Source organism: Cariama cristata, unplaced genomic scaffold, assembly GCF_000690535.1.
Source record: "Cariama cristata isolate BGI_N322 unplaced genomic scaffold, ASM69053v1 scaffold8080, whole genome shotgun sequence".
Lineage (NCBI taxonomy): Eukaryota > Metazoa > Chordata > Aves > Cariamiformes > Cariamidae > Cariama > Cariama cristata.
Genome location: NW_009595198.1, coordinates 63,173 through 75,108, shown reverse-complemented (window position 1 = coordinate 75,108; position 11,936 = coordinate 63,173). Strand labels below are relative to the sequence as shown.

Genomic DNA, 11,936 nt, shown 5'->3' with positions numbered 1-11,936 from the left:
ATGAGAACAGCTGCTCCTCCTCCACTTTCCACACAGCAGATTGACCCAGAGCATCGTGACTGTGTCCAGCAGTATTCATGTCCTGTTACAATCCTTTCTGCCATGTTATGTAGATATGGCAGAAGCCTAAGCATTACGAGCCTGCCCTTAGCCACTTTGCAGTCCGCATCTGACTCCGGCGCACACCTGTATAGTCCGACAGCCTTTGCACAGAAAGAAAGCAGCAGAAGAAAGGGCCAGTCTGGCACCCTTTCTCCCAGCTGAATCAATCCTCTGTGGGGATTGCAAAGAACATCCAAAAGCTTCTCTTTGAGGAGCAAACACAAGAAGACTGGCTCAACTGAAGAATGTGCTGGACTACTCCCCTCACACCAGCTATAAGGGGACATCCTCATCCTCATCTTCATCCTCATCCAGGTCAGTGGAGCGTAGGCTTATGTCCTTGAGGATGTCTGAGATGTTTTCAGCAACTGGCCCTGTCAGCTCCATCTCTTCCAACTCAGTATCAGTGGCGTAAGTGGAGCACAGGACTTCCCCCTCTTCACGCAAGTGTGAGGGCTGGGGGGAGTGAGAGCACGGAGGCAGTGGGCTCTCTGTGCCCAAGTCCGCTGCTTGCTGTGCTGCCACCATGCAGTTGTCCTGCCGGCTCCACGCCTGAGTGGCCTGACTGACTTTGTCACTGCTGGTGGATGTCCGATTGGCATCACGGAAACTGGCAAGGGGTGGACGGAGGCGAACCCCAGAGCGCGTGGAGCCCTCTATTGCCTTCTGGAGCTACGAGAAGAGAAAAAGTTCAGAAAAAATGAATGAAAGGGAGGCTGACCCAGCTCTGCCCAGCAAAAGTTCATCTACTCTCCAGGGTAAAGAGATCACAAATAGAGAGAATCACTGCTCTACCTCTGGGGCCTGTGAAGATCATCTTTTACACTGGTATTGTAATTTTTCATTCCATGGTAAATAACAAATTCCACACCACTTTCAGAGACAGTAACAGCCACTCAGTTAAGAGCCCTATGTTCGTGAAAAGGATGAACCATCTAACATCACTGTAAACAGCACCTGCTGCCTCCTCTGAAATAGTCATCCATTCTTCTACATGGCTTCCAAAGGGTTGACTCAGAATTCAACACTGGATTGAAAACGTAGCAATTGCAGTTATATATATTCCCATCTGGATCCTCCAGCATCTGTAAGCTATTGCAATGACCCGCAGAACATTTGCAGTTGATTAGGAGGAGATGAAAGGATCTGTACTTACCTCTTCCAAAGCCAACACTCCCCTCAGCTTCCCCATACTGGTTACATAGGCATGGCTGAGGCCCAATAATGAGAACAAAGTATGTGTCTATGAGAAAAAATACAAAAGACCGTTTCAGGGCCTTTGCAAGCTGGTAACACGATACCTCGTGCTAGAGCTGGAACTTGGGATTTAGAAATGGGAATCACAAAGGCGCACAAGCCTGCAGTCATCCCAGTGAAAAACTACCTCCTCCCTTCCCCTTTTGTAGCTAGCAGATACTACCCTGTGGTCCTTCTGCTGTGCAGCCAGAGTTGGGAGTTTGTTGATGATGGAGAGCACATTCTCAAGGTCACTCCCATCCTGCATCTGGCAAACAGAGATTCAGATGCAATACCCTGTGTATTTGGGGACTTAGGCAGATCCTATTTCATTTTGGTGCTGGAAATTAAACTATCATATAGTGATGTGCAAAGTCAGAACCTGCTTAGGTTATTTATTCCAGTGCTTTCCTTAACACTAGAAGATTTCTTTTTTTCCTGTTCCACTCAAAACTTAAGCTTGTTCCTGCCTATCCGATGCAGTGGGAACACTGAGAACAAGTTATTCCCTTTCTTTTACAAAGGCTTCTTAAAAGGACAGATATCAGACTGCTATCAGTCTTCTTTCCTTCAGCCTAATATACCCCATTATTTTGCTGTTCTTCATAGGTGAGGCTTTCTAAAACTTTCAGCATTCTCAGTGCTTCGTCTGTCGTGTATTTCCAACCTCCAAGTTCTTTAAGCTGAGCTCTAGTTGGACTTTACCTGTGGCCTTACATGAAGTCATTCTTTCACAACTGGTGTTTGCCTTTTTTTTTTAACATCACATGAGATATTGAATGTCATGTTCAAGTGTAAACTAGGGAAAATCTCATTTTCAGGAACAAGACATTTTACCCTAGTGTAAAAGAAAATCAGACTGATTAAATACAATTTGATCATGATAAGCTGTGGTATTCTTTCTATTGTCAGTAGTTTTACATTTAGCTCTAACTATGTATACCTCAGATAGCTTAATTATTTATTCCCGCATTTTTTGTGCATCCAAGTTAAGTTGACTTGTCTGTTATTTCAGAGTTTCTCATTTACTCTTTTTTATGAGAGGTATGAAACTTTCCCCATTTGCAGACTTCAGGTATAATTTCTTGTAACCCCTATATTCTCAAAGATAAATGCTAGTGGTTTTCGGATTACTTCAGACAGCTCTTTAGAAAACACCAAACTCATCTTAAGTATATGCTAACCTGTTCTTATTTTGCTCAAGGCTGACATCTTACCCCTTTGATAACAGTAATTAATTCATTTTGTGCAAGGCATGTGCTGACCATTCACGTTAAATTAATATTAATAAAAACATGCACTGTGCACTTTTACTTTGGTAGGCTTCTTTCCCTTTCCATTGAGTGAAAGCCCCGTCCTCTCTTATTGCTGATATACAATGATTGCTTTTATCCCCAGTCATCCTATGCTAACTCTAGACATTGTACGATCTGGCTTTCTCTTTCCTTGTGCTGCAGTTCAATGAAGAGTCTATGACATAGAGTGGTTTCAAATAACTCTTCTCATGCACTGAGGCAGACTTTACACCCTGACAGAAACACCCTGAGAAATCCAGGAGTACTCATTCCAGTGCTGCACACAGACATGACAGATTGCGCATCTCAGTGTAATGCCCCCAGCAGCACGACATAGAATCCTTCTGTTAACGTAGTGGCTGGAAAAGCCTATGTGGTGTCCAAAAGCTATTTTAATAAATGCACTCAGACTTCATTCAAGTAGCCTTTCATTTTTCAGGAGATTGGAGGTACACACAGAAGGTTATAGGAACAAACTGACTTCTGTACCTGGATGTGGAAATAGCTGTGGATAGCAGTTGTAGGTGAAGAAGTAAGTCATAGACTAGACTTGCAATGATAGATAGAGTGGAGAAAAACAGTGTATGCCTCAGAAACACATCTGCACCCACCTTATGCAGAGAAGTTCTCTCCACCAGTTGGAAAGGGGAAGGATCTATGCGGCAGCTGTCAAAGCACACATTCTTGTTCAGCTCCTCCTGTTCCCAAGCATCTATCTGACACAGAAAAGAAGAGGAATCACTCTTACAGTAATCAGCAGTGTTGCTAATTAGCTTGTGTACCCAAACTAATCCGATTTTCCTGTCAATGCTTCTTCCTTCCTATGTAGATCATTCGTCTTGCCCATTATATCACACCCCTCAGGTTTCCCATCCCTTCCTTGCCAGATGTCAAGTCCCTATGGAAATTCCAGTACCTCAGAGGTTTTCTGAGAAGATGAGGTTTTGCTCCTTCCCGCTTAAAGAGGGAGTGAGCTTTCTGAGGGAGCTTTCATTTCTGAGTGCATCTTCCCGTTGTGTTTGCAAGATAATTGTTTGTTTGTGTAAAAAATGGAGGAACAACATAGACCCACAGAAAGATTTAGGTGAGAGTGGAGCTGTGGTCCAAAACCCTGCTCACAGCAGGGCTGACTTCAAAGCTAGATCAGATTAGTCAGAGCCTTACTCAGCATGTCTAGCAGAACAATCTCTTCTCTTATTGAGTGAGATTTGCCCACTGTGCAACTCTAAGAAGAAATGACTTTAGCTATGGTTTTACATGGCAATCACTGAGGTTGTTGGAGTTCAGGAATTATTGCAAGTGATAGGAAATGGGCAAAAGAAGCACTCAATTAACCTCACTCCCTTTCTGCACCCAGTCTTACCTCTTCAGGCCTCATTGTGTCAACGACTTCCACTGGCTCCTGTAGGAGAAAACACTGATCAGGACAGATAAAGAACCCACAGTTTCACAGAATACAGAAAGGAAAAATTTGCACAGCCTCCTCCGCCCCAAGTGGTCCCCTTTTTGTTCCAAACAGTGTATTACTGAGTGTTTAGATTTTTTTTATACTTGTACATTTTAAAGGGTACTCTGTACTTGCTGTGCTTCTCTTGCTGTTGAAGATTGACTGTGGAAAGCTGGTGGAACAATTCAGGTGCCTAAACATGGTCATCTAGTAAAGCTTTAGATGCTCTCAGATATCCCACATGTGGTCCAAGCACTGCCCTAGAGTGGATGGGTCTCCCATAGGCTCTGTAAGGTATCCACCAACCCTGTATAATCACACCCTTTCTCCTTGGAGGGGGTTCCCCACTGATGCTGCCAGTGTTCAGGACCATAAGCCTGTCCACGCTTTGGCCAAATGTTGAATGGGTCTGAGTAATAGGTTCCATTTCCATTGCATTCCCTGCCCTCTTCAGGGTACTACTAGGCTCGCTGTGTCCCTAACCTGGATGGCACTCTTTGTTTCAAGTGGACGGTTGTAATGGCACAAGAGCTGCTGGATCAGTTGCCTCAAACGCCTGAAATTGCCTGAAGGATGAAAACAAACACATGCATAAGAGACAAGAACAAGTGAGAGACAAAAATACAAAGCCCCATACCCATCTCCTTCCCCAAGCCGGCTGGGAAATAATATGAGGGACATAATAGATGGCATGTGATGGGGCTGAGCCAGTCATAATCTAGCATTCAATTTTTAAGATGGTGTCTGGAACATGCCAGAATAAATAATCCCATGCAATACCTTTTCCTCAAGGAGAGGAAACAGACCTTTACAAAGTAGCCCTTGCAGATAATATGCATAGATCAGTGTCCCTGGAGAAAAAAAAAAAACCACAAACAACAACAAAAAAACAAACCAGAAGCAAGACTACTAACACAGCAAACAATCTGATACAAGGGATAAACTGCTGCGATGAAAGGTTTCTGCAGTCCACAAAGAGGATGCGGTTTGGAGGATGAGTATGGAAGGGGAGATGGAATTTGGAAATTACTTCAAAGACAAAACATATCAACAACCTGAATGTGACAGGTGCAAAGGGGTGAGGAGTCCATGGGTTGGGCCAGCAGTGTAATGGTGGGAATAAAAAAGACTGCAAGATTATTCTCCCAGGCAGGGCAGTCAGGAATTAGCAAAGAAGAGGAGATAGGGTTTGGTGCTGTTCTGAAGGGGACATGGCTGTGGAGGAAGCTTGGTCAGACATAATGACAGCTGTAAGCCAAACTAAAAATTCTGGCAGGGACAGCGTCATGAAGTCCCCCCTGCCCCACTTCCTCTTGTCACTCCTGGGTCACTCAGTGCCAGCTTCACATACAATGTCTCACACACTGTCCTTGTTTTGGTGTGATTCTTTTTCTGATTTGGTAAAGAAGGTGGATGGCTGTCCCACCAGTCTACTGCTCTGGAAGCATAAAGTAGATTTTCCTATACCTTCAAGGTTTAGTCATACATGAGTGGTGTTAAGGAACCAGAATGTGCTATATGCTATGTTAGATGCTAACCTTTGGGTGCCTAAAAGCACGAGCCAGAGCCCTATCCTCTGTATTCGTTCTCAAGATTGGGCTACATCTCTGCGCTTACTCACTCTCTGCATATTTCAAGACACATAAAGCAAAAAAAACCCCTCTACTATCCTGCATCAAATATGCATGATACATGAATCAGAAATGAGCTATGAGTGCAGTCTTGGAAGCAAAGCTAATATAGGCTGGAGTGGCACACAAAGAACACAATACATCAGTATTTGTCTATCGTATTAATGTAGCTAGTTCAAAAAGATGTATGTCCAAGGGAGGAGCTGTTCAGTTTTGGAGATGGCTGAGCAACAGCCTAAGGTACTCAAAAAACAAGTACAGATGTTCAGCTTTCAGGCTGCTTTTACCAGGGAAATTCATTCAAGGGGTAAAGAGGGCAAGAGATGGGACCCTTCCATGCAGACTGCAGAAAATGTCAGAGGAGATGTTACTGCAAAGGATGGAGTGGGAAGTACTGACAGAGAGAGAGCAGCCTCAGTAGGCTTACTTTTGCCATAGACTCCGAGGGATCACACACAGAAGATATTTCCAGGTATGTTACACTGACGTTGAGGTGCATTAGCAAAGTACCTTTAATACATGAACAGCAGAGAAAGATCCTTCTCTCACTCTGTGGGAAATCAGCACCTCGCACAGGCATGTACACACAGTTAGCATCAAAGCTTCCACAAGCTGGCTAGGATGTGGCTGTGGTATGCCAGAAGTCACCATACCTGGGGGTTGCTGTGGCTCCAAAGTTTCAGGCATTTGTTGAAGAGGACTTGTTGGGCCGTTAGGCTCCTCTGGGTAACTGGGAGTGGGACTTGGGGGCTGAGGCAACTGTTATGGAGAGAAAATAAAGTCCACCTTGTGTCATTTCTTTCTCAGCCTCTCCAAATGCCTTGCTGCTCCTTAAGCAGCCTGTGTTGCAGTGTCTCCACTTCTCCCCCTCACCTCTCCCTTCTCATCTGTATCCTCGTCCTCATCAACATAAGCAAAAGATTCACGCTTCAGCTTTGGCAGGGTTGCCCACGGTCCCTTGCTGTGCCCATCGTAGGGTGCCTCAAACAGCTTCTGCTGCTTTTCTCTGTGGAGGAGCCGTCGCCGTTCTGGGCTTATATGTCTCTGGAGGAGAGCCTGCAGTTCAGATCGCTCTACAGACCCCAGGAGGATCATGGTCTCTGCATAACACAGGGCAGAGAAGCCATTAAGCTGCTTCAAGGTTTTGAATGTCCCCTGCCACACACTGCCCCATCCTCCCTCCAGCCTCTTCAAAGTGCTCGGACTCGTACTGCCTAGAGCTGTACAAGAGTCATTGACCAGCCCTGCATTAGTTGCTGCTAATACACTGTGGGGCTGCAGGAAGCTCACCATCCCTGAGTTGCACCACTCCTCAGCACCACATCAGAAGCAGGCTCGTTACTTACGCAAAATCCCTCCCTGTTGTCACAGTTTAGTCCACGATCTTCCCCCACACCTCCCTTACCTGCTGTATCTGCCTCACTGCCCACACTCCAGCTTACCTGTCTCGCCACCGTAAACAGCCTTCTGTCATACATCATCCATAGCAGAAGGATTTTAGGATGATTTTTTTATGTAGTGAGTCACACTGTCTCCTTCACAGCACGTAATTTGAAAGCTAGTTTCTTTGGCTCTTTAAGCTGAGGCAGTCTTCAGGAACGACCAGTTTCTCCACATTGCTTACCTGGTGAGTCCACCAAAGGCAAAGTCTTAACAGTGGTGCTTTGGAGTAGAGTTTGCAAGTCTCGGTATTTACAGTTGGAGGAGACAAATTTCACATCTTGGACCATAATATCCTCAACAAAGATATTATATTTGCTGTGAATTTATGGACAATAAGAGGAAGAGTTAGCATATTAAAAATGTCCAGCAGATAAATTCCCTAAAGAAATATATAAATGACCACTTCTTTAAAAAGTGTTCTCAATACAGTTGCTAAATAATCTTCCATGAGAGTAACCAAAGAGGACTTTCCAACAGGATCAGCACAGATTTACTGGATTTTCATTACAGTTGCATTCCACTCCATTACCCCTCACCATAAAAATACACACACAAACATGTATATATACACATATATGTATAGATGTTTTATATATACATACCTATGTATATTATATATACTAGAGAGGAAGACATGTATATGAATAACTGAATTTTGTTTTAAGAAAAATATCCAAATAGAATGATATTTCAATCATTTGCTGGAGAAAAAAATCCAAACCCCACTGAATTCAGAAAAAAGTGGAAATGAGACACTTGATTTTTAAATTTTTAGACTGAATCAATTTGGCAAAATTAATACAAATTCAGTAATGTTGCAGATTATTCAAACCTGTGCTTTCAGTGAAAAAAGAAGATGACTTTTCTCCATTTCTGTGTATGAACCCTAATGCTACTCCACCACTTGTTTTTTCTCGCTGCAGGCTTATTCTGCCTTTTTATTTTCCTTGTAGTACTATCCCCTTTTCATGACCTATTATTCTCCCATGGTCTCATCCTCTTCTTCTTTATTTCTTTGCCACCTCCACCTCTGTTTTACTACTATACCTCATGTGATTCCAGCCCAGGTCTGGCAGGTAGGGCAACTTCTTCACCTGGATGATGCTATCATAGAGGCTGGGCTGCAGACTCTGGGCTACCATGTTGGCAAGAATGACAGCCACCATCATGGGGAGGATGTGAGAGATCTGACCTGTCAGCTCGAAGCAGATCACAGCAGTGGAGACAGTGTGGCTCACTGCTCCGGTCAGAGCTGCTGCACCTTTCCCAGGTAGGGTGGAAAAGGAATAGGGAGAGAAGACGACTGTCATACAGAAACAGCATGTCATGTCAACCAGGAAAGTCATGGGGATGGGACCAAGAAAAGAAAAAGAAAGATGTGGAGACTCACCAATGACAGCATACCCTCCAGGTAAGATTTGATAAACAATACCATCGAAGAGGATCCCGTTGGGAAAAAGTGATGCCATGATTTCCCCAATAAGACGCCCAAATGCAGCACCTGGAAAATATCACTCACAATTATGGAATTAACGTCTAAGGAACACCCAGTCTGTGCTGTGCAGCTGTGCAGCTGTGCTGGGCAATCACTCGATATTTCCTAACAGAAACAAAATCAAAACTTACATTAAAATGACACTGGGGACTAAAGAACAGTTCCCAGTTACAAAATACAGAAGTTACACCCCGAGAGGAGAAAAAGGTACTAAAATATGTAAATACAGTTGATCCCTCATTCTTCCATTTAGGCACACAGCTTGTATACTTTAGTCTATCATAACCTCTCTGTCTTAACATTAGCATCATATTTTTTTCATTTTTTGGTCCTCAAATTAAAACGACTTGAAACCAATAAACTCCTGTATGTTACTGTATTTCAGTCAGAAGAAATGAATAAGTGGTGAATTACATTGCAGGTACTAGTTTTGAGGTTATCTCTTCTAGTTGAACTTTAGGAGCGAAAGGAGCAACTACTACTAATTGTCGGATGAAAACTTCTCTGTAGGTGAAGAGGCAGCGAAGTTAGAAGGCCATGGCTCAGCATGCCTCCCCACAGTATGGCTTTCTTTATGTAAAAGGACAGGGATTTCCTCCACAGCATTTGGATTTTGGAGGGGGTGGGGGGTGGGAAAATATCAAAAGCAGAGACTCAGAGGCTGGTATATGGACTGTTAACTGAGCTTGTTATAGACACGAAGTGAGGACTCCCCACCCACTAGAAGAAACCTGCTGGGTACGTATACAATGTCTCTCTCATCCTCTCCACCTATCATCAGACCTATATGCTGCAACACAAAATTGAAACTCACCTAGAACAAAAACAGGCATGAAGCCTCCACAGGGGATTGGCATCGTGGTAGCGATGACAGACATCCAGAACTAGAACAGAGCCAAAGGGTGTGGTTGTTACTGAGCAGCAATAGCATTTCCTGCAGCCCCACTCTACTGCCCAGCCTGTAAATCCAGGAGGAGACATGTTCTGAGGGATCTGGCAGTTCAGCCAGAAAGTGAAGGGTAAAGGGGCTGTGAGGAGTGAAGGGAAGCTGGAGGAACTCTAGGAACAAACGAACACTGATGCAGACGTCCTCCGGGCAACTGCTGTGGTGGCAGGGAAGCTGAATCACCAAGGGGATGGATGAACATGAGAACTGCTTTGCCTTGGACCTCAGAAGCTGAGATTTCCTACTGCTTCAAGCAGCTTAGCTTTTCATAGAAGAGGGTTGACAAAATTTCACAGACTCAGAAATATTTCAGTGCAAAGGGAACTCTGGAGGTCTCTCCCCCAACTCCCTGCTCCCAGAAGGGCTAATTCCTAAGTTAGATCAGGTTGCTCAGGGCCTTAACTCAGGTGAGTTCTGAACATCTTGAAGGGTGGAGATTCCCCAGCTTTTCTGGGCATTTGTGCCAATGCTGACCCACACCTAGGGGAGAATATTTTCCTGAAGTCCAACTGTCGTAAGTTTCCTTTATTCTATCTTGTGTCTGTTGCCTCTTGTCCTATTACTATGTTGGGCAAAATGATAAAATCCATCCTGGTACTGAGAAGACCAATTCAAATGCTGGCTTAGCCCAGCACATACAGACTTCTTCTGGAGGCAACAGCCTAATCTTACAAACACCTCAAAGGCCAATACGCTCAGACTTGAAATCTCTATGACAAGAGATTTCCACTGTTGAGGGAAACACAGAGAATGCTGCTGTTTCAAAAGCTTGTACAAAGAAGTGTGCTGGCAAGGTGTCCCTTGCTGCAGTAGTATCATCCCTAGCAGAGCGACAACCACGGTCCAGCACAGGGTAATACTTTCAGGTATTTCAGGACCATATTCTCCGCAGAGTGGCCAAATCCTTCCTGTTCAAGGTCCATCTTTGAGGAGGTGATGCCTCTGCAGACACTGTTACAGCTATAGACAGATGAGATACTAATCTGTAGACAGTCAGTTTGGTGAGACAAAGTCCACCAATACAGGTTTTCCACTGTAACTCTGAAAAGATGGTTAGCATAAAAGGGAAAATGAAGCCAAGGTATAGCCTGCCATTTAGGAAAGCCCTCTACAAAGGTAACAAAGAGCCAGCAGAATAGCATTTCTCAGCCCATGGTAGAGGAACATGCTGCAAGGATGGCTTGGACCATCAAGTTGATACTGACTGTTGCTCTTCCTTCTACAAACCATTTTAATATTCCAGAGGAGAAGTTCCTGGTTGGCTACAGAAGCCAGTAAGCTGCAGAAGTGGAGTACTGCTAACTATACTCTGTCTTTGCAGTACCAAAGCCAGGCCAAATACAGCTGAGAAATGGGACTATAGTGCAGTGGAGAATCAGGCCAAGTCTTTGCCCAGAGTAGAAACAGCGGTTTCTTTTTTATGTGATTTGTCCCAACTCTGACTACATCCAGAAGAAAATAAACTGCTTGGAGCCGTTAGTTACCCAGTGAGTTGAGAAAGCCTTTAGTTAGTGGGACAAGTCCAATGAATCTAGTGTCTGAGGATACAGCTCTTCCAAAGGAAAAGAGATGGACTCAGGATAGATACACCATATAGTCCATCCCTCTTTTATTCAAGTAAATGAGGCCTTATCTGCTTGGTACACTATAATCAGAATTATCACAGAAGCAGAACCCTTAACTGCCTGTCAGAAATTTGATACAGCGTTTTACTTTAGGTGGAATCAGCTGTGTCAATCAATCAGTGATGTCCATTCCTGATCTACTGAAATGTTCAACTGATGTTGCAAGGTGCCCTCAGCTCTTTTGCTCCTTTGCAACAACAACAACAACAAAAATCACTATTTCTATGATATTTTTACCCTTTTATCTCCCCCCCACATCCTCCCCCAGAAAAACCTCTTCCTTGCTACTTTTTGAATACTGGAATATAATAAGTTTTCTTCTTTCCAATCTCTTCTCCTGCTCAGCCATGTGTCAGTTACACAGCTGATCCTTTCAGAGGCTGAACAGTTGCAACTTCCACAGACCATGTCAGCTCAGAGCATTTAATGTGCTGTTGCTTTCCGAGAAGTGAGAAAAACTGTTTTCAGCTGCATTTCTCCAACAAGTCACGGTACTACTAACAAATCCTTGAGCCTCATGCAACTATAGATTGTGGTTGCATATTCTTATTTGTCTCCTATTTGTAGTCAGGAATATCAACTAGACTGTAACAGACTTTATTTAGCTCAAATATAAATTATCTGATAGCTTTTTACTCATTTATTTTTGTGGAACTTGAGAAATCTTTCCTGATGTAGTCCTCCCTACCAACTACTGCATGGTGAGTACCAAAGGT

General features: G+C 43.9%; 1 protein-coding gene across 1 annotated transcript in view; it reads right to left on the bottom strand.

The window, feature by feature from the left end:
• Window positions 1-375: 375 nt before the first annotated feature.
• CLCN1 (chloride channel, voltage-sensitive 1) overlaps window positions 376-11,936 on the bottom strand; it is a 39,908-nt gene continuing 28,347 nt past the window's right edge. Inside the window, exons 13-24 of the mRNA XM_009701103.1 lie at window positions 9,464-9,533; window positions 8,545-8,655; window positions 8,202-8,457; window positions 7,336-7,469; window positions 6,585-6,811; window positions 6,365-6,470; window positions 6,222-6,278; window positions 4,564-4,646; window positions 3,997-4,035; window positions 3,245-3,349; window positions 1,259-1,345; window positions 376-774 (exon numbers count right to left, since the gene is read on the bottom strand). Of these exons, the coding sequence (XP_009699405.1) occupies window positions 376-774; window positions 1,259-1,345; window positions 3,245-3,349; window positions 3,997-4,035; window positions 4,564-4,646; window positions 6,222-6,278; window positions 6,365-6,470; window positions 6,585-6,811; window positions 7,336-7,469; window positions 8,202-8,457; window positions 8,545-8,655; window positions 9,464-9,533 (1,674 nt within the window). The remainder of the gene's footprint in view (window positions 775-1,258; window positions 1,346-3,244; window positions 3,350-3,996; window positions 4,036-4,563; window positions 4,647-6,221; window positions 6,279-6,364; window positions 6,471-6,584; window positions 6,812-7,335; window positions 7,470-8,201; window positions 8,458-8,544; window positions 8,656-9,463; window positions 9,534-11,936) is intronic.